General features: G+C 45.3%; 1 protein-coding gene across 4 annotated transcripts in view; it reads right to left on the bottom strand.

The window, feature by feature from the left end:
- Positions 1-21,657, bottom strand: part of KDM5A (lysine demethylase 5A) — a 77,355-nt gene that overhangs the window by 38,112 nt on the left and 17,586 nt on the right. For all 4 annotated transcript variants that reach the window (XM_075940874.1, XM_075940870.1, XM_075940885.1 and 1 more), the window contains 10 exons: positions 20,879-20,984; positions 19,812-19,900; positions 13,788-13,946; positions 12,478-12,597; positions 10,715-10,873; positions 9,157-9,338; positions 6,115-6,277; positions 2,849-2,968; positions 849-1,043; positions 542-723 (listed from right to left, as the gene is read on the bottom strand). In XM_075940874.1, coding sequence (XP_075796989.1) covers positions 542-723; positions 849-1,043; positions 2,849-2,968; positions 6,115-6,277; positions 9,157-9,338; positions 10,715-10,873; positions 12,478-12,597; positions 13,788-13,946; positions 19,812-19,900; positions 20,879-20,984 — 1,475 coding nt within the window. The remainder of the gene's footprint in view (positions 1-541; positions 724-848; positions 1,044-2,848; positions 2,969-6,114; positions 6,278-9,156; positions 9,339-10,714; positions 10,874-12,477; positions 12,598-13,787; positions 13,947-19,811; positions 19,901-20,878; positions 20,985-21,657) is intronic.

Here is a 21,657-nt window from a genome sequence, read left to right on the forward strand (position 1 = left end):
TTTAATCCTCATCTGTTGGATTCTGTGAATAAGAAAGTATGTATTACACCCAGATTTCTTGGCCTCCTGGGCAAGATGAAGCAAAATGCAGGACAATGTAGCACTTTAAAGACTAACAAGATGGTTTATTAGATAATGAGCTTTCGTGGGCCAGACCCACTTCCTCAGATCAAATAGTGGAAGAAAATAGTCACAACCATATATACCAAAGGATACAATTAAAAAAAATGAACACATGAAAAGGACAAATCACATTTCAGAACAGAAGAGGGATGCGGGGAAGGGGGGGGGAGGAAGGAAGGTAAGTGTCTGTGAATTGATGATATTAGAGGTGGGGAGAGTGGGATGTTTGTGAGTTAATGGTATTAGAGGTGATAATTGGGGAAGCTATCTTGGTAATGGGTGAGATAGTTCAAGAAATGAGAAGACTATCCTTGTTAGTTAGAAAGAGGTAGGCAAAACCAACTGCTATAGTTTACCATAAACCTTTGGATAACAGGACCGACTGCACATGGGAAAAGAGAGATGAGGAAGCATATACCTGAGACACTTTTTCTGCATGGGACAGGGACACAAATCAGTCGGATGATACAGGCATACGAGCCGCTCTGGATTACAAGAGCAAGTAAGAGCAGACAAGAAGCAAGTCGTCCTGCAAGCTGCACACTGACGCTCATCATCTGGAACCAGTTCAAACACCTCCTCTTCTGACATCAGCACTCCCTAACAAAAATGTTGACACTTGATAAGCACGAGTCAGAGAATCAGCACACTTCCTTACAAAACATCTTTAAACCTTCCATCCCATCAACACGATGAAAAGCAAGAGCTGCAATCAGAGTACTCACCATCTGCACAACTGACTCCCTTAAGCGTGTTTCCTCCTCTGTCATGAGAGTCATTTCCTTGCAGACCATGGCAGCAAGCCCCACATCTAAACACTCTGGATCTGCTGCCATCTTGAAGATCAGCTCCTCATGCGAGAAGACACAGTGACGCCTTAGTCGTCGATAATGATTCACACACTGACGTCCAATGGGAAGCTAGGAAATGCCAAGAACCAACCAAGTCATTATCTGAAGCCATGTTTCAAAGGACTGTCCCTCACCTCCCCACTCTCCTTCCCTCCAATACATCAAGAATAGTGTCTATATGGAGATTAACATAATTTGTCCATTATATTTGTCTGTTACCAGAGCCAAGGTCTCCAGAGCCTACAGGAAGAGAGCCATGTTTTATATCTTTTGGCATACAAACAGCCTATAGAGTTAGATTTCTGGAGCCTAGTGGGTCCATATATTAAGAGTAAGCAAAAAGACTAATATTCTCTCTCGCGTCACCCTGCTCCCAGCTCCAGACAGCTCCTCAGACCCTTATATCGCTCCCACACAGAGGGGTGTGTGTGTGTGTGTCAACTTAAGCCACCACCACCAGCTCCTGCCCCCAATTGCCTTCCACAATGACCAGTCTCTTCCCCCACAGCCTGCAAACCCTCTTTACACCTCGTTACCATTGCACCGAACATCTGGGTACCTTTCCTGTTGACCAGCCTCTTCCTCCGCAGCCCTACCAGCTGCAGCCCCTGCTTGCCCAACACAAGCATTGCAGCTGACCGGGCCTGCCCCTGGTCTTGCGCCATGCTAACATCGCCGCCAGCCACCAGGGCCTGCCACCTTGCCCTGGCTGCCTTTCCTGCTGACCGGCCTTTTCCACCGCATCCCTACTGGCTACAGCCCCTCCTTGCACCATCCCAACACCCTAACTCACACACCCTGCCCACCCTCTCCAAACCGGGATTCCGTGCCTCCAGACTGCTCACTCACTGCCTTGCCGAGACCACCTACCCCAAGCACCCTCACGCACCGTAGTTCTACTGCCTCAATCCCCCACGAGGTTAAAGCACTGGCACCAGCTTCCTGCGGGGGAGGAGGGGCAGAAAGCACCGAGGCTCCCAGCAAGCTGCTGCTTCCCCTCCCTCTACCTTGGCTGGGGGAAGGGAAGTGGCAGCGTGCAGGGAGCCTCTGGGCTCTCTCATCCTTGCCCCACCTCCTCCAAGAAGCCGGCACTGGTGCTTCAACCTTATGGGGGGGGGGGGGGGGGGGGGGGGGGGGGGGGGGGGGGGAGCTGAGCTGGAGAGTGACAGGGCTGGAGGTGTGGAGTCTCGGCAGATCAGTGAATAAGAAAGCCAGAGAGAGGGGGGCTGGTGAGCATAGCGAACAGGGGCGCAGCTCCCTAGCAGCTAGTTTAAAAAAGTGAACCCAGTATCTGTTTCTAGCTATGTGTGTCATGGTACAGTAGGGGTCTGGAGATAATTCATACAATTAAGAACTGCACTGGAGAACACAGTTGCAAGCACTTTGGGGTTTAGTACAGTGGAGTATCTATTCTACACAATGCAGTTGTCCTTCCTGCACTTGGAGACCACCTCTGCAGGAATTGTTTGCTATTGGGCCCTTAACAACGTCCCTTCGAAATACTTCCAACTCTCCTCAGTTGTTTTTCCCTTCAGTCTTGCTTCCCATGGGACCTTACCTACAAGTTCTCTGAGCTTATCAAAATCTGCCTTCCTGAAATCCATTACCTCAATTGTGCAGAAGTGTGAATTGTGAGGTTTAGTTCAGACACACTTAAAAGGGAGCCAAAATCTGTAATGGTCAATTGAAAACTATTTAGAGTTGATTTTTAAGCCCTTCAAAATTAATTTTCTGTGATGAAAACTCAAATGAACGCTATACCAGACATAGGTACTGCTGTAACAAAATTCCTATCCAGATAAACAAGTTACTAACATTCTCCTAATAAAGGCCAGCTAGCAGAGACATTGACAGACATATGCAACAGAACGCACCCAGTCCGCAGTGCAGAAATTCACAGCCTCAGCAAAGTTGTAGCCCTGGTTAAATCCGGAGTGATAAGCACGAGGAAAAGTCACAACAAACTCACCAGCGCACTGATTGGTCCTGTACACCTACATATAAAGCAGGGAGAGGAAAAGGAAAGAGAAAACTTTGAGATTGGCAGCAGACAGAAAACTGAAATAATTTTTTTAAAAAAGGACATTGAAACCATCTCCTTTCACCTGTAGGAGACCCTACGGAATTTAGCTAGCACAGGAGAAATTAGGAGAGTATTTATCCTTTTGAAAAGTAAACTTTTGACAATTTTACTATAAAAAGTTAAATAAAAGAATCAGCAGTTAAAGGCCCAGCACTCAGCTTGTCCCTTTTGGGATTCAAGCAGAAAGTTTCTCTATCAGTGAGTGAATCATTACTTAACCCTTCACAACACACAGTTTAAAAAACTTCCGATAATCCGGCACCTTTAGGACCCAGGGGGTGCCGGATTATCAGATATGCCGGACTATCAGAAGGGGGGGCTATGAGGGGTCTGGAGTGGGGTGGGAGGGGATGCCACCTCAGACCCCTCAAAGCCCCCTCTTACGATAGTCCGGCTCTGCCAAAGGCATCCCTGATTCAGCCGCTGCTGGTCAGTTTCAGCAGCAGCTGAATTGGGGATGCCTGCAATCGAGCAGCTGGAGTGCTGCCGGGTTGGTCCCACAGCGCCGAGGGGCGGCGCTATGGCACCAACCCAGCAGCACCCCAGCTGCTCTTCGGGACGCCTGGGACAGAGCAGCTGGAGTGCTGCAGGGTTGGTCCCGCAGCTCTGTCCTTTGGCCCTGCGGGACCAACCCGGCAGGACCCCAACTGCTCTGCCCCAGGGGTCCCCGATTCAGCCGCTGCTGAAACAGATCAGCAGCTAATTCCAGGAAGCCCGGGGCAGAGCTGCTCTGCCCAGGGCTTCCTGGAATCAGCCGCTGATCTGTTTCAGCAGCGGCTGACTTGGGGACCCCTGGGGCAGAGCAGCTGGGGTCCTGCCGGGTTGGTCCTGCAGCACCGAGGGGCGGCGCTACAAGACCAACCCCGCAGCCACCCAGCTGCTCTGCCTCAGGTGTCCGGAGTCAGCCTGCTGGTGAAACTGACGCTGCTGGTCAGTTTCAGCAGTGGCTGAATCCCGACACCTGGGGCAAAGCAGCTGGGGTGCTGCCGGGTTGGTCACATAGCGCCGCCCCCCGGCGCTGAGGGACCAACCCGGCAGCACCCCAGCGGCTCTAACCCAGGCGTCCCCGAGAGCAGCTGGGGTGCTGCCAGGTTGGTCCCGCAGCCTCGAGGGGCAGCGCTATGAGACCAACCGGGCAGCACCCCAGCTGCTCTGCTCCCTGCTTCCCCGATTCAGCTGCTGGTCAGTTTCAGCAGCAGCTGAATGGGGGAAGCCTGTCCGGCTGCCCCAGCACTTCCGGGTTCCTGATGGTGCCGGACCATCAGGAGTCCCGGAGCATTGGATGCAGGACTAATGAAGTTTTACTGTACTTGGCTTCGTTGGGACATCTGCCTGAGATGCAATTTAGTCTACCAAAAATGTCCCTTCAAACAAAAGTAACTATCATTCACAATTCATATTTTACAAAAATGTAGATTTTATAAAACCTGAGAAATGGAAATGTTTTCCTGTTTGTTTTTTTTAATTCCAAATGAAACATTTAATATGCACAACTCCCTTGCAGCCATTGCTATGTCACATTGCAGAGAACCTGAAATTGAAAACATTTAAAACAAAAGTGAATCTATAAATTCAATATCACTGATATTCACTGGCAAAGCTAACTAAAAAACAAACAGCAAAAGCAGGATGACTTCTAAAGACTTCAGTTTTAATAATCTACGTCAGGGGTTCCCAAACTTTGACATAGGGACCAGTAAATCCATTCACGAGCTTTTGGAAGACCAGTAACATTCATTTGCATATTCATTATGCAAATTATGAATATTCAAATAAGTTGTTTCTGGTCCTCCCAAAACCAAAAGTGCCAGCGTTAGCAAAGCTTTTGACACCGTCACCCACAATATTCTTGCCAGCAAGTTAAGGGAATATGGATTGGATAAATGGACTGTAAGATGGATAGAAAGCTGGCTAGACCAGGGTTTCCCAAACTTTTTACTTTAGTTGGAACCTTTTTTTTTTTTGGTACTGTCTTTTGCAGCCCAAAAATATAAAGGCATATAAAAAAAGAATTAAAAATGAATACATTTTCAGTGTTTCACCTGGCTGCATCCTCTGCCCAGCCTTGGTCAGTGCTTAGGGGACCCGGCACCACATGGGCATTCCAGGAGGTGGGAGCAGAAGCAGATTGGGGATAGGGTATCTGGCTAGGAGGGAAGGTGCAAGGAGGGGTAGGGTTGCCAGGTGTCCCGTTTTGTACCGGACAGATCCCTCAAATACAGGACTATCCGGGAAACAAATTGAGAAAATACCTGACATATAAAATGTCTGGTATTTTCTAATTAGGTAAGTTTTATTATAATTAAGTGTATCAGTCCGTAGCTGCAAACTGCCTGGCTGGTAGATGTGCTCATGCTGCGTGAGTGTGTCTGCCAGCCAGGCAGTTCGCAATTACTCGAGGGAGAGCATGGAGAGGAAGGAGGCAAAATGGAATCCCCAGGGCTGGACGCACTTGTGTGTCCAGGTCTGCATGTGCTAGGGTCAGTCCCACTTCTCGCTGGCCGATTCGCCCCCCCCCCCCCCCCATCTCCCCTGGCCAGCCCTGCTGTCCCCGTCAAGCCCTGCTTCCGCCGCCCGCTCCGATCTCCCCTGGACAGCCCCGCTGCCCCCCAACCCTGCTTCTGCTGGCTGCCCGCCCACCCGCCCGCACCCATCTCCACCGGACAAGCCCCACTGCCCCCAACTCTGCTTCCCCCGGCAGCCCATGAACCTGCCCCGATCTCCGCCGGACAGCCCTGCTGCCTCCAAACCTGCTTCCCAGCAGCCGGTTTCCTTCCCCCAACACACCTCCTCCCAGCCCGCCCCACCCCGCTCCCCTCTCGGGAGCCACGCTGAGGCCTGGTATTTTTTTCCACACTGAAGTCATTCTACTGTAGCATGCTAAAAAAAGTAGATGAAAGACTATCCCTTAACTGATTAACTAGATCCAAAGGGTCACCATAAGAGTTCTTAAATGATATTCCATCACATCATAAAGTCAATCTGTAACAAAGCAAAAGGAATATAGAAAAGCAGTGGGTTACAGAGGTATAGAAGAAATTCTCCTGTCCTACTCACGGGTACACCATGCTCCATCAGCACATTGGGGTTCATGATGGTGACAAGCTGATGCAGGAGATCAGGCTGAGACTCAAACAGTTCAGGAGCCAACTCTCTCATCACCTCCTCCAGTTGTTCTGCTGCATGAGAGGGCACACCATACCATGTCTTGGGCTCTCCCCTGGCAGAAAACAGTCAATTGCACTACACATTACCTAAAGCAAAGTAAAACTGTCATCCTAATGCAAGGTATGAGTTTATGACAACTTCACCTGTATTTCCTCTCAGCAATGGCACCCCCTCTCAGGTTTCCGACACCCCAGATGTTGCCTTTCTTGGGTATCGATGTGCACCTCACTTTGTTCTGACCAGGGGATTTCCAGCTAACACAATTTCCTGCCCCCCTTTCCTGTGTTAGTTCAAGCCAAGGAAGGCTATTCAACCACACCTGCTCACTTACTCTTCAGAGATTTACAACAGTAATTATCCATACTTAGAAATTACCACACCATCTTCTATGCAAATTTATTGTATTCTTAAGATAGAAGCACTAAAAAGGGGTGGGGAACCCAAGGCCTGGGGGCCATATGCCTAGATACCATATGCCTAGATACGGCCCCTGTGGCTTGGGGCTCCCATGCTGGCATTCCTGCCCCCAACCCCCCCAGTCTCCCTGTGGAGCTGGAGCACACAAAATCTACCAGGCTGGGCCCCCCTAGGCTCTAGTGTGTGAGGGGAATATGGCGAGTGTCCTTTTCAGTGGGGGAACACATCAGTGAGGGGTGTCTTGGTTTTTGTGTTTGTTTTGTGTTTCTCACTTGTGTGCAGGCCCACAGCTGATTCTTCTGTAGGTCAGCGGCCCTGACCCAAAAAATGTTCCCCACTCCTACAGTACAGAGAAAACACTGAAAAGAATAAGATAACCTGTACATATGCTAATAAACTTACCAGTGATCCCCCAACCCTAACCCCAGGCTCTGGCTAGTGCAGTCCTTCCAAATTTCACCCAAGATGTTTCTTTTGTGGTCACAAGTTCATCACAGCTTCAAATCAGAACAAGCATATTCATTATATTCAGTCCACCCTTTACACATATTGGGGGTCTGAGATCTGGAGTTTCCAGGAGCAAGTAATTAGGCAATGGATTTTCTTGCCCAAAGCATAGCTTCCAGAGGGTCATGTTTGCATTGTCCGTACCCCTAGATATTTCCTAGGAAACCCACTTCAGAAAGCTTTTTGGAACAACCCCTTTGAAGTACCTAATGAAATCTCTGGAAACTATTAATTATGCACATACAATTCCATACCACCCAGAACTACACTTTTCATACACTGGACTCTAAAAAGGTATTTAACCTAATTCAACAAGGTTTATCTTAATTCAGGAAAGTACATTCAGGATATTGTCAGTGGCAGGTATACTGTGATATAACATTCCAGCAAGGAATTGCAGCCTAGAGCAGCCACTTTCCTACTCAATAACTACTGGAAATGACTGTTCTGAACCACAGGAGAAAGACACAGCTGACTGGGATTCCTGAGGGGAGATTTATACACCTAGTGACAGGTAATGTGGTTAATAAATTAAATGTGAAGGGAGGTTGGGGCAAACAGAAGTGAAATTAATTGCTCAAAACATGCGACTTACAAATTACTCCAGTCTTTCCAATTAAGTCTTCACACCACAATGCTCTGTACTGGCCTATGAACTCAAGGACTTAACGGTTTTTTGCTACTAAAAATATTATCTAGCAAGCAACTCCATCTAAATACTTCAATATCTCTTTAGCATTCACTGCCTAAATACATTGAAAAATTATTCAAAACCTAGCAAAAAAGCTAAGAGAAAGGATATTGCATCCAAGAATCATTTTGTTCACACCAACACCTTATCTGATTCCTGAAGTCTTCAGTGACACCTGCTGGTAGGATAGAGCCAGTCAAATCCCACTAATCAAATCTCCTTCCACTCAAATCTGTCTGGGTTCTCAGAACTAACAAACTGACACCAAATCTTCCCCCAGAGCGACCTCACTCATGGCATACTGAAACCAGTACCTGAATTCTGAACACACACATACTCTGGGATCTTGGTTACTCCTAAACATACTTCTCCAGAAAATTTCCATTACTGTCCAAAGGCAAATGGACCATTACAAGGCACACACTTTTCATTTTGAATAAGGTGCTTCCCATAGCTTACCCTCAAACAGTGCTCCTTTATGACTGAACCTGGACTTCTGAAAATTACAGTACGAGGTTTTTTAAATAAAAATCCAATCACTAAAATATTCTGAGAAAGCATAACATGAAGTTAACATTGCTGTGAGATTCCTAACAACTGGCAGTAATGTGAGCACTACTACATCAAGATAAGCTCCTCAGCTCGGGGGCCATACACAAGTGATAAGCAAGCAAAAAAATCCCCCACCCCACAATTCCTCATTAATGTGGTCCCCAGCTAAGAAGGAGAAAGCCCCCCCCCATATTCCCCTTGCACACCAGAGCCTAGGAGGGGGTCCAGGCTAGTAGACTGAGTGCTCCAGCCCAGCAGTGGGGCAATGGGAGGGGGGCTGGAGTGCTAGCCTGGGCTCTCTAATGTTGGGGGTGAGAAAACGACCCTGAGCTTTTGGGGCCGGATCCAGGCAAGCCAGGAACTGCATCTGGCTCCTGGGCCTTCGGCTCCCTACCCATTCTAAACTTCATTATGAAGTGGTTTATCATTCAGCCAATAGAATTGCTTGATTAGATGAGACTAGAAAGAATGTCTGTAGAACAGACTATTCCATTGTCACTGGTGATGGCATTTCAATATCTACATTTAACCAAAGCATTAACACTGCAGTACTCTATACAGTGATGTCTGCATCCATCTCTCCTACTAGACTCAGTCTCACTTTAAGGAAATGAATGGCTTATCTTTCTTATGGCCCCTTCGGTCTCAGGCAAACAATAATAGGAATGGATTTCAGTAGGTACAGGTATTAACGGAAAAACTGCATCAGCTAAGAACAAGCAGAGCAGTGCAAGGGAAGAGGATGACAGGAAGAGAAACCATACCAGTGCAAGTAATTGATGGAATAGCTCCAGTGGTCCTCAATGTGCCAGCAGAAAGAGGAGAAGCACATCCCTACATACAGCCAGGGCACCTTCATGCCAGAGATATCTGCATTGATGTGAGCAAGGACTGACTGTTCCAACACTGGCATGTTATTCAGGTTCCAACCAGAAAGTGCATATTCCTGCCAAAGAAAGGGAGAACCCCATGAAATCTGAAGACAATTTATATAGTTTAACAAGCCTAAGGAGAAGGTAGCCCACAGGATAAATTGAGCAGCCTGTTAATTTACTTTTTAGCCTTTGATTGGAATTCTGTCATGCTGAAGCTTTGGAAGTGGGTATCCACTAGACCCTCAACCAGCAGCCAATCTTGTTAGGACTGCATTGAACTAATTCACTCATTAGACAATGGTTTATATTGAAAGTTACAAATCTGTTTCACTTTTCCCTGTTCTTTTGCTCCATTTAAGTAAAGCTCCAGCCCCCACAAAGTAGCGGGCAAATGATAACAGCTCAATACACTGAAGGCAAAAATTCAAGCCTGGAATGCACTTCAAAGAAATCATGAAACTCAAGTCTTACTACATCTCTTATTGGGAAATCAGTTTCTCAATGGCTCATTCTGCTACAGAGTAACTCATCTAACCTTTACAAGAACTAGTTAAAATAGTACAACTTCCTCACTGTCATTGCTAAGAACAAAAACTTCCATACCAGATCAGACCAATGGTCATCTAGCCCAGTATTCTGTCTCCGGAGTTAGCCAATGCCACAACTACTGAGAGTGTAAAAAATAGGGCAATTGGAGTGATCCAACCATTATTTCCTTCCAGCTTCTGGCAGCCAGAGCTTTATATATCCCAGGCTTTGGGTTGCATCTCTGACCATCTCGGCTAACATTTGCTGATGATCTTTTCCTCCATGCAGTTTAGTTCATTTTTAAGCCGGTTCTACTTTTGACCATACAATATGACTTTGCAAGGAGTTCCACAGGTTAGCTGTGCATTGTGTGAAAAATTATTTCCTGTGGTTTGAATGTAAACTGCTGATTATTAATTTCATCAGTTTTTTCATTATGGAATAGTCTCAACAACACTTGTTATTGTTTAAAAAAAAGTACAGAGGCAAAAGAATAGCAACAAGTCACTATTCAGATGCAAAATCTTGTCAGTCTCCTTATGCTGAAAATGGCTCAGAAATGCATGCTGAATACTGCCTTAATACTTTACATTTCTACCACAACCTTCACCAGAAGGCCGAAGAACTTTAAACATTAACCCTGTGAACAGCCATACAAAACAGGTGAATATTGCAGGAAAAATAACTTATCAGCCATAGCAAATCAGTGACTGTGCCAGGAATGAAATCTAGGTGTCTTTACTCTAATCCCCCTTATTTAGCCTCCAGATCACATATGCCTTAAAAGAAACGTAGGTGCACATAAAAGCAATCACCATTTTATTTTACAAAACTGAAAAAGCCACATTAGTTTCAGTCCTAAAGGAGTATAACTTTGTAATGCAAGGTTTGGGATCAGTTAACATTTCTCCATTCACACCTCCTCCTCTGGCATCATCTTTCGACAGCCATCCTTCACAGGAAAGCCACTTCCAAAGTCCTTGGATGAAATATCAGCACCATACTCCACAATGACATCCTCCTCAATGCTGCTCACGAGTCGCCAGAACTCCTTCTCCACCAGCTCAGTGGGAACCATCTGTAAAGACAATAGCATTCCCATGGAAAACAGGGTTATCCTCAGGCTAAAAAAATGCACCTAAAAGTGATATTACACCTTTCCCAATCCCTCATCCATCAGACATTAAATCCAGTCTTCTCCCATACCACACATGAGAATCAATTTCCATGGAAATTATTTTGCCATTCTTTACAGCTTGGCTAAATTACAAAATTAAGTTGACCTAGGTTAGGTTGATGTACAATCACAGCAGTAATTATTACTGGTTTGTCATGTCCACACTACCCTCCTCCTGTGGGCGGTGTGCTTGCACTGACTTAAGTGGGGAAGTATGAGGGGTTGACATCTGTTACCCTCTGGGATACAAGGAAGGGTCCAGCTGTCAACTCCAGGAGCTGATCGACAACAGAATGTAAGTAACATAGTGTCTATACTGATACTAGGTCTCCTTAACTACATTAACCTAAGCACTATTCCTCTTCCTGAGATGGAGTTGTTAGGTCGGTGTTGTGTACAACTTATACTGGCAGGAGCAATGTTGTAATATAGATGCTTACAGAGCTAGGACAAAGTAAGCAGCCCTTTATGGATATAACTCGATAGCACAGACCAGACCTTAGATGCAGGATGTTACATTGTGTGGAAAGGAGTAAGTGGGAAAAAAAGCTAGGATGATTAGAGGTAATGTGCCCAGATACAGTTCTACTTAGAAAAACTAATAAAACCAAATAGTCCCATAATACTGTAAGAATAAAAAAAAAAGTGAGCAAATGCCCTACACTACAACTGTATTCATGAAGGAATGCTACATCATGGGCTAGGGATTAATTTCGTTACCAGGGTAGGTTATGCACACACCCATCAGAAAGCAACTATGACATGCCCATTAATTCAGTCAGACCTTCAAGACGACTCAGACTTATTGAACAAAGAAGCAGTCTGTCCATTTATCATGACAGATTGGATAAGAACTGCCCAGTTGGGTCAGGAAGACCAATGTCCTCTTCCCATCACTTATAAATCTGTTGATGGCTGACAATTTAGAAGAAATAAGAGGAAGAAAGATACCTTTGCTCCTACTTCAGCAAGAGTACTCCTTTCCAGAGTATTATTCACTAATTCTAGAGTGTTATAGGGAGACCATACACTTAATTACATTTGTTTAGAACTTTTTTAAATCTTTCATTGCTGTAAGTAACACTGACATTTTTATATTGGATTTTCTGTGGTGATAAACACCACAGTATCTCACAAATATTAATTTAGTTACACATATGCTATCAATGGAGGACAAACCTTGTGCCCAAAGAAAGTTCAAATAATGCATTTGTTCATCTGGTTTGCTGAACCCTGGAAAAGGAAGGAATTTAATAGTTTGGCCACAATACTCTGTTGGGGCATAGGTCAATCATCAATCAGAAGGAGACAGTAGAACACCAGAAGAAATTAAGGGAAATTGAAGACAACCTGACTAGATGCCAGAGAGCTAAATTATTTGTTTACATATTTCAAACTGACAGTATCCCTTTAAATCAACCATGAGATGCCCAACAAAAACTCCAGGTCAGTTGATACTTCACTGCCTTCCTCAGTAATAAACGTCAACAAATAGGGATACTCACGTGGACTGGCATGTTGAAATAATCAGACTTGAAGTTATCTGCCATCTCTCCAAAGCTCTGGAGCGTGTACTCCCTGACAGCCTGCTCAAATCCAAAGGCCTCACGCGGTTTGTTACATTCCTAGGAGAGGCAATACATTACTCCTACAGCTGACAACAAGCAGATTCTTACTAGAGGAGATCAGTGCCTACTCAGTTTCCTTGTCTAATACAAAGGCAAAATACTGATTTAAATTGCTTCCTCTTGATAGGGCAGCTCCTCCCACACAATTAACAGTTGGACAGCCAAACTAATGTGTGCAGCTTCACATGAACATTTGCATCTCAGCACTTGCTGAAGTAGGTAGAATGACAAGGGACAACAAAGACACAGAGGCCTTAAGCTAAGAGGGGATTATGTGAGATTTGGGCACTAAAATAAGCAGCTGTAGCAGAATTGCACTGTAGCAAACCCTACAACCGTCTTAGTCTTTATAATGCAGTGTAATTGTAGCCTAGTCAGTCCCAGGATATGAGAGAAGGTGGATGAGAACCAACAGAAACTAGTCCAATAAAAGATACTACATCGCCTATTTTGTTTCAGCAAGTCAGTAGCTAGTTTAACTGTGGAGAAAGTAAATTTACATGGAGAGAGTGCGAGACGGGTAAAAGGGTTTATTAGGATAATGGCTTTCATAAGAGTTTTATGCTAATTGGTTAGCAACTTGAGTCATCTGACATGCACATAATCAGAGGAGTTTATTTCACTGTCTTATCCATGGAGTGGGCAATCCATCACACCAATGCTATTCCACCCTGCCCATTTCCACAAAGTCTCTTTCAACACCAGTAGATCCCTCTGACAATATGTATGTAATCAGAGATATCTCTCAACATACAAACATGCCAGACGGTTGATGGCTAGTTATTTTTTATTAACGTCCTTTAATAAATCAAACACAATCCCAGATCTTAATATACAAAAAGCTTAGCTGTCCACAGAGTTTTAGGCTTCATCTAACAGACACTCCTGCATGGTGAAGTGGGGGGTGAGAGCACAACCTCCTGCTTCCACCGCACCATGAGGCACACCCCAGGTAATCTCCCGGGACACACTGCTCGAGGGAAGGGGCAGAGGAGTGGAGCAGGGGTGGGGCTTAGGAAGCTGTCAAATGGGAGGTCGCCCCAGTGCCCTGCATGCCCTTCAGGCTGGTCCTGGCTCCAACAACAATGGGAAAAAATGCAGAGCTCAAGGGCTGAGCTACCACTGTGAATGGCTTTTCCTAATAACATGAATACACACAGAGAGCTTGATCAGTTCTTGAACTGTACCTCAGCAACACATTTCGGGCATCTCCAGTCACCCTTGGGCACATCGGGCAAAGGGGGAATCAGGCAAAAAGTGTGGTAGCTATCATCACATCCATCACACAGTAGCAGTTTGTCCTCATTGTTTCCCCGGCCACAAAACAAGCACACATACAGATCAACCTGCAGAGGAAAAAAAAAAATCCGTGTAATATGATCAGTTTCCATCACCCAGAAGCTGCCACCCACAAGTTGCCAGGCCAGAGTATTACTAGCTATATAGCAGTACACAGAGCTGAAATCGGATACAGGAATGGGAGGGACAGGATTGCCTAAACTCCACAAGAGAAGCACTGACAAATCTCCACTGAGCTTCTGCTTCCCAAGGAAGCTATATATCTGAGAATCAGGGAGTGTGGGTAGACACACAAGATAAGGAGCCAGGGAATATCCATCTAGCTGAGCTTCAGGGGGAGGAAAAGCATTATCAAGTATCTTCCAGATAGATAACTCAAAGAACTCATTTACATTTACTTGAACCAGAAGAACCAATTTACATTAATTTTCATTTGAGAGGTTTAATATCTATCCTTGCTACATCCTCAGTATAAATGCTTTCTCCACTCTTGATTCAAATTAGATCTCTGCAGACAGTACTCTGCAAGAGTCCTCTTGTCTAGGTACCACATCATTATCCATGATACAAGCGTAATTATATCTGAAACTGTTCTCAAATGCAGGGACAAAAAGCAGACCATGCAGGAACAGAGAAACACTGAAAATTACAAGCTGAGAATTCAAAGGCAAAAGCTACATGTGCCTGTACTAATAATTGTTCCCCTTGATCTTTATTCTTCTTTGATAACAGGAGGATAAGGATTCCAAGTAGCAAAATAAAAGTGTAAGAATTCATGCTCCAGCACACTACTTCCTCATTTACTGTCTGCCCAACACCACCACTACCCTGAAGAACTTTCAAAAACCAAGATTACTGCACAATCAAGATCAAATTCCCTGTTGCTATAGCTTGTCACAGTAGGATAGCTCTAGTATCACCCTAGTTTAGAAAGGAAACATCAGCTACTTTTCTCCTTAAAATGTACTCAAGCTCCTAAAACACTGGTTTTACACAACTACTGAGCTGTATTTAGATTGTATAACAAGTGAGCCTGCTAGATCTGAAGAATAATTTTACATTTAATCATTTAATAGAAGCACTGACTTTTAATACATTACTCGATCCAAATTCCCCCATTATTCACATTAGATGGGATACAAGCCATACTGTATCTTTTTATTATGCAGCCCAAAAAGGAAAACAGGACAACACTGGTTTTAACAAGTCAGGCTGTCACTACAACATGAAGTCTTCTAACAGACTAAAACACAATAGGAATGCATCACAGGGCAAAGTCCTATTGTTATCTCACTGATTAGGAGAGAGAGTATGCACACTGTTGGTGTGCAAGCATGCAATGCTCCTTTAAATCTCGCCATTTTCAATTACACATATTTGATGGGAAATTTTCAAATGGTCCAAATTCTACAAAAAGTCTTTCCATTTCCAGAATTAGTGAAAACACTAGTCTTCATGAAAGATCACGTCCAAGCCAAGTTCAAACTTGAGCTATTTGTGTTCTAATAATGTAAAAGGTGTGGTGGGTTTTTTGTTTTACTTTTTTAAACAGAGAGGGAGAGGGGAGGAAAACATACACCATCATCTCAAACTCAAGAAAACTGATATGTCAGTGGATCTAGATGAAAAGCATCATTCAAACAGGTTACTTTCAGAAACAAAGTGTATAGAAATTAGGGATGTTATATATCAGTTATTTTAGTAATCACTTAGCCACAATAATTTTATGGGGTTACTCAGTTACTAAAACATTCCCTGAGGGCAGGGCCAGCAGCCAATGCACTCCTGGGCTCCATTCTGGGGAGCCCCCTGCCACCTCTGTATCAGAAGCAGCAGCACAGGGTGGCAGGCAGAGTTGGTCTGTGAGGGGAGCCCATTTTAAAATCAGCTTCCAGGGCAGACCAGCTTCTGCCTGCCACCCCTGCGCACAGGGGGCCCAGAGCTTCCCACAGACAGAAGTTGTTCCGACATCCTGCCTGCCTGACCCCCATGCTGCTGCTTTTGATACAGACACAGAAGCAGAGGGGAGGGCAAGGGGAGCAGGCAGCTCCAGGGAGCCAGTACTCATGGGGAGCTGGCTTCCTACCTGCTCCCACTGCTGCCTCTGTGAGAGGCAGCAAGGGGAAGGCAGATGGCTCCACAAGAGCCAATATGTGCAGTGGAGGGGCAGGCGGCTCTATAGGATCTGGTGCCCATGCGGAGGCAGCAGGGGGCCAGGAAGAGCAGACAGCTCCACGGGAACTGACACATGCAGGAAGCTGACTTAAAAGCCAGCTCTCCCCTCTTGCCCCCCGACTCCACTTTGCTGCCTCTGATACAGAGGCAGCATGGGGAAGGGGAGTGCACGTAGTTGTTTTGGTTTACTGGTAAACCTAGGTGTATCAGTTAATCCAATGGTTGACTGGTTGATCTTGGAGGCTTGACCAGTCGATCACGAGGCTTTGGGCCTCCCCCCTCCGCCCCTTGTTGCCCTCCACCCCCAAGATGCAGGCCACCCTGATGCTACCTTCAGGGACCACGGAGGAAGCACGGGCTTCCCGCGAGGTTGGGGGGGGTGGGAGTGCACAGGTTGCTCTCCCCCCTACCTCAACAGCCGGCGCAGTACCTAAAACGCCAGTCAATTGCACGCTGGGGACTTTGCTCCCCTGCTGCCTTCCTGAGCACGGGGGAGGGCGGTAGGTATCCAAGACTGCGTCAGCTCCAGCTGCACAGGTAGAACCCGCTGCCATGGGGAGCGGAGGAGCAAGGCACGTGCTACCCAAGCGGTTGGGGCTGGCGCTGTCCAGGACTCCCTCTCTCCCTACACGGGAAAGCAGAAGGGGGATAAAGTCCCCAGTGTGCCCGGCTCCAGCTGCTCAGGCGGCATGCATTGCCATAGGGAGTGGAGAAGCAAGGCGTGCACTACCCCAGCGGGTGGGGCTGGCGCAGTCTAGGACTTCTCCCCCCCCCCCCCCCAATTCAGGAACGCATCAGGCGTGCGACAAACCAGCGTTTCAGGTACCGCGCTGCTGTATGGGGAATGGGGGAGCAGCCCACACACTTCCTGGGCCTTGGCGTGCAGCTGCAGGACCCCCAAGTATCAGTCTGTCCGCCCCCTAACCAAACCCCCAAAAATACCCTGTCGCAACACACTGGCACTCTGTCCCTTGCCCCAGCACCCATTGGCACCCTGCACCAGAACCATGTCCCAGCACCCACAAGCACAGTTGGGGCCACATTAGTAAAGTTTGAGGGATTTGGAGGGGTTGTGTTTTTGTATCTCACTTGCATGGCTCCAACTGACTTTTCTGTGGGCCCGTGACCCATGACTCAAAACAGGTTAGCCGCCCTTCTCATAAATAAAGACGATGCTGAAACCTTGTGTGTCTGACATACTATTTTATTTAAAAATTAAGCCTGGCCAACAAGCCCCCAATTGGGGCCAAGTCCTCATCTGGCCACAGCATCGTAACACTCCTGTATCCCCCACCCTGACTCCAAATTTGAGCCTCTCATATACTGGAATCCCTTATCCTGAGCCTCTCATCCCCAAATGCCTGCACCCCCACATCCTCAATCTTCTGCCACAACACTCTTGCACCATACCCACACTGCAAATCTGTGTCCTGAGCTCCTCACACCCCCAACCTAAACTCTTGCACCCTCACATCCACTAAGCCTGTGGCTTGCTCAGCACCCCAACCCTCCACCTGAGCTCAGCACTCCCCAGCCTGGAGCCCCCTCCCTGACCCAGCATCATCTTCCTGCACATCCTCCTGCATCCAAATTCCCTCCCAGAGCTTGCACCTCTCACTCTTTCCTACACCTAAACCGCTCATTCACACCCCAGAGCCTACACCTCCTGTCTCAACCCAGTGAGGGTACGGTTAGACTGCAGGAGTTTTACCGCCAAACGCGCTCTTTTGGCAGCCCCTGTATGCCTTGTTCCACAAGGCTTCCAAAAAAAAGGGGGGGGAGGGATTTTCCAACATTTGGGACAGTCTAGATGGGCCAAATGTCGGAAAAATTTCTTTTTTTTCCCCACTGCCGAAAAAAAGCAGCAGGGTAGCCATACCCTGAGAGTGTATAAGGGCCAGGGATAGCAAGTGATGGAGAGAAGGGGAACTGAGAGGGCGGGGCCTCAAGGAAGGGATGGGGTAGATCTTGGCTTGTCCTGACATTTAAAAAGTGGTCTTGGGTATAAAAAGGTTGGAGACCACTGAGTTAATCATTTAAACATCATACACTAACATCCCTAGTAGGAATAGGGGATTACAATGAACTGTTTTGCAACATATACCATACCAAATGTCGCCACCTAATCCCTAAGATTCAGAGATAGTACTGTCCTTTTTCCATAATCTTCAGTACACAGACGCAACATTTTGTATTACAGCATAATTAACATGTGGTCAAATATCAAACACACAAAAGTAGATTTATGGCTGCTGTGGGATCTCAAATAAGTGTCATGACTTCTTGCAATTAAATCCTCAACTTCATTGCATTTTGTATAGACCTACCATTTTACACAAATGTAAAATAAATGGATGGGGACAATCAGAAATGCAGCAGGATATTTTCAGATGACAATTACAGCCTGACTTACAAATACAAGATGTGTACATTTCAGAGATTTATTTCCTTGACGGTCTCTCAAGTGCTATTAAGGCCCAATACGTATTCATTTATGAAGGTTTTACAAGATCACATCTACAGCTAAATAGATGTACGATTCTGGTTTTATTGCTACTGTATTTGAACCCCTCCCACAAGTGAGAGATAATATAAACAGGAAACAAAATCTGTCTTCCTGATAATTGACTAGGAGAGACATTTTCACAATCACTAATAGCAGTCATTTCTTTCACGGAGAAACAGTCAGCTTAGAAATACCATCTATTCTCAGCAATTAATGCAAAAAATAATCAGATAAGCTCTGTCCTATTTCATCTGTTTCCAAGAATCTAACTGTTGCTGGTTTATATTGTAATTTATGACCCCCATAATTTATCTAAAAGATTCTATTTGAGTTTGTTAAAAGTCCCATGGCCCCTCCTGGAACAGAAAACAACTAACATTCTAATAACCACAAGAAGCTTTCTGCAGCTATGGAAATAAGGTATTCTGCATGTTTCATATGCTGTTTTTGAAGTGCCCAGATCTTAAATTTCTTCAAACATGTTAGAAGTAGTAAACCTTATTAAGGACTGTGTATGTACTAAAGATGTGAAAGTGTAACCATTTACATGGTTAACTGTTGAGCCTGAGCTCATGCATGATTACGCACAGCCCCTCTTCTCCCTCTGTATCAGACGCAGCAGCCAGGAGGGGTGCAAGAGGAGGAGACAGGTGAGAGCTGGCATGTGAGAAAAGCTGTTTCTCAATGACCCGGCAGGGGACCGGTACTCGTTCTAGAGATCTCCCTAACAACTTCAGATAGGAGCAAGTTAGTCCCTTGTGACTAAGCACTTGCTTAGATTATATTAACTACTTATATGGCTCCATTACTGTAGTATCAGATCACTCACTAACGTATTTTTAGACTAGAAGAAAAGTACCACTATTTCAATTTTTCAGATGGAGAACTGAAGCATGGAGAGACAAAGCAATTTGCCCAAGATCATACAGAATGTCTGTGGCAGAGCAGAGAATCAACATACGTCTCTTGAGTCTCAAGTGAGCCCCTTCAGGATGGAATACCCTTTTTTCTGTTAAACTAACATGGAATCTCACCCTAACACTGAATTTTTTACTGTGATTAATTGAATGTTTTACTGTGATTAATTCAAATTCTCACCTTTCAGCAGAAAATATCTTACATCATCTGTTACAGTGCCCTATTTTCTCAATGGCACAAATATATCAAAAGGAACCCAAGCTGACAGCTTCATTTACCATGCTATGTACCCCAGAGCAAACAAATCACTTACAAAGTTGACAGAAATTGTCCCTTTACGCTGCCTCATCTGCATGCCAAATGCTTCTGACTTGGTACCTTTGCGTCTTCGAGACACTTCATCTTGAAGTAAAATACAGTTGCATACATTTCATTAGTATAGCATAAACAAAAATCCAACGTACAAAGATCATGTAGCAAGTACCCAGCCTGGTGGGGTAGGAGCTGCATACTCTGAACCTCCTCATTCTCCTGTGATAGGAGGGTGTGGGAGATACAGCTAGCTCTGGAAAAAGGCTAAGGAAGGAAAGGACTGCATCACACCATATCCCCTGCTGTGACAGTGAACAAGTTGGGTGTAGTGAAGCTCAGAGTATTGGTGTCTGGCCTGGGGGCATGGAAATGTAGGTGTCCAGGCCCTGGAACCCTAATCAAGCCCACGCTAGCACCTCCCAACTGCAACTGTGTAGTTGTAGGGTTTTCTTTAACTCTTTACTCCTGAGGAAATCTCTCACTGTATGTCAACAATAGAGACAACTTGTTGACAGATATTTTGAAATATGTTACCAAAGTAACTGAAGCTGGAGCAATATGGTGTTATTTTCACAAATAAAATATGCAAAACTTTACAACAATGTACACATTTTTGGTTTTAGGTCACCTAATTCTGCCAGGAGTAAAATGCCAGTTGTACCAAACTGTATACAATTGGGAAAGGGTAAACCCTCCTTTGCTCATTACCACAGAAGATCCGGTTAAGTCATGAAACAAAATGGGTTGCCCATATAATTTGTGAGCTTATCATTGGTGTTAACATTTATCAACCATTTTTTCAAGTCCAGCAATTCTCAAGTTGTACAGCACATTTCCTAAATAAAGCAGTATGATTCTGTAGCAAATTAAGGGTCCCAGCCAACGTGGTTAGCCACCACAAGTTCTCTCAAGCTCCCCATGAATTAAACCCCAAAACTTTTTCTCGTCACAATGTCTCAGTTTTACCTCTTTGCATTTGTCTTCAGAGAGAGCAGGGAGGTTATTCAAAAGACTGTTGCAGAATCTAAATTCAGGCTATGGTATTTACTTCCCCAGAAGCTTATTTACCTTCTTTATCCTTCGCTCCCAATGCAAGTCCCACCATCTTGGGTCCAGCTCCGAAGATCTGCAGCTTCTTCAGCTCAGCATTTCTACTCATCTCTCCTGCCTCTGCCTAAAAACAAGACCACATCAGCACAACACAATCAGCATTTAATTCTAGGTCTCCAGTACTCACTGCACACTTGCCTGTCTCCTCTCGTTGCTCCATTCACACTCAACATCCACTTTACTTACCCTTCAGAAGATGGAAGGCCTGAATTTTTTTTTATTTCCAAACCAAGTATCCAGATTCACTGCATTTCCTTTCAGACTGGAACTTTTCTTCCAGTTCTCCAAACCAACGTCTCCACCTATGCTCCCTCTAATCTTTCCATCCATGTGCAGAATAAATTTGTGTGCATCAAGATGTGTGTGTATGTGCACCACCAGTAGAAACCAAAATCTAGCTATAAGCACTATGCTAATCAGCTGAACGGCATTTGAATGTCTCCTGATCAATTGCACAAGCATACATCTTACAAGGAACACTGATCTCCATGGTTAGCATTAACCAGTTTTGTTACACAGACCAACCTATACAGCAAGTGATCATGGAGAACTAGAGTTTGACATCTAGCAAAAACAATCACCAATGCAACACATTCCTAGTTATTATGGATCAGGAAAAATGTAATAATATATTTATTAATATGTTGCACCCTTCATCTGCTCCCTTATGTGGGTGGATGGATATATCCACAAACTATTAATGAGGTTCACAGTTCATAAACCTTGAAACCGTGGCT

The sequence above is a fragment of the Pelodiscus sinensis genome, chromosome 1 (assembly GCF_049634645.1).
Source record: "Pelodiscus sinensis isolate JC-2024 chromosome 1, ASM4963464v1, whole genome shotgun sequence".
NCBI classification, from domain to species: Eukaryota; Metazoa; Chordata; order Testudines; family Trionychidae; genus Pelodiscus; species Pelodiscus sinensis.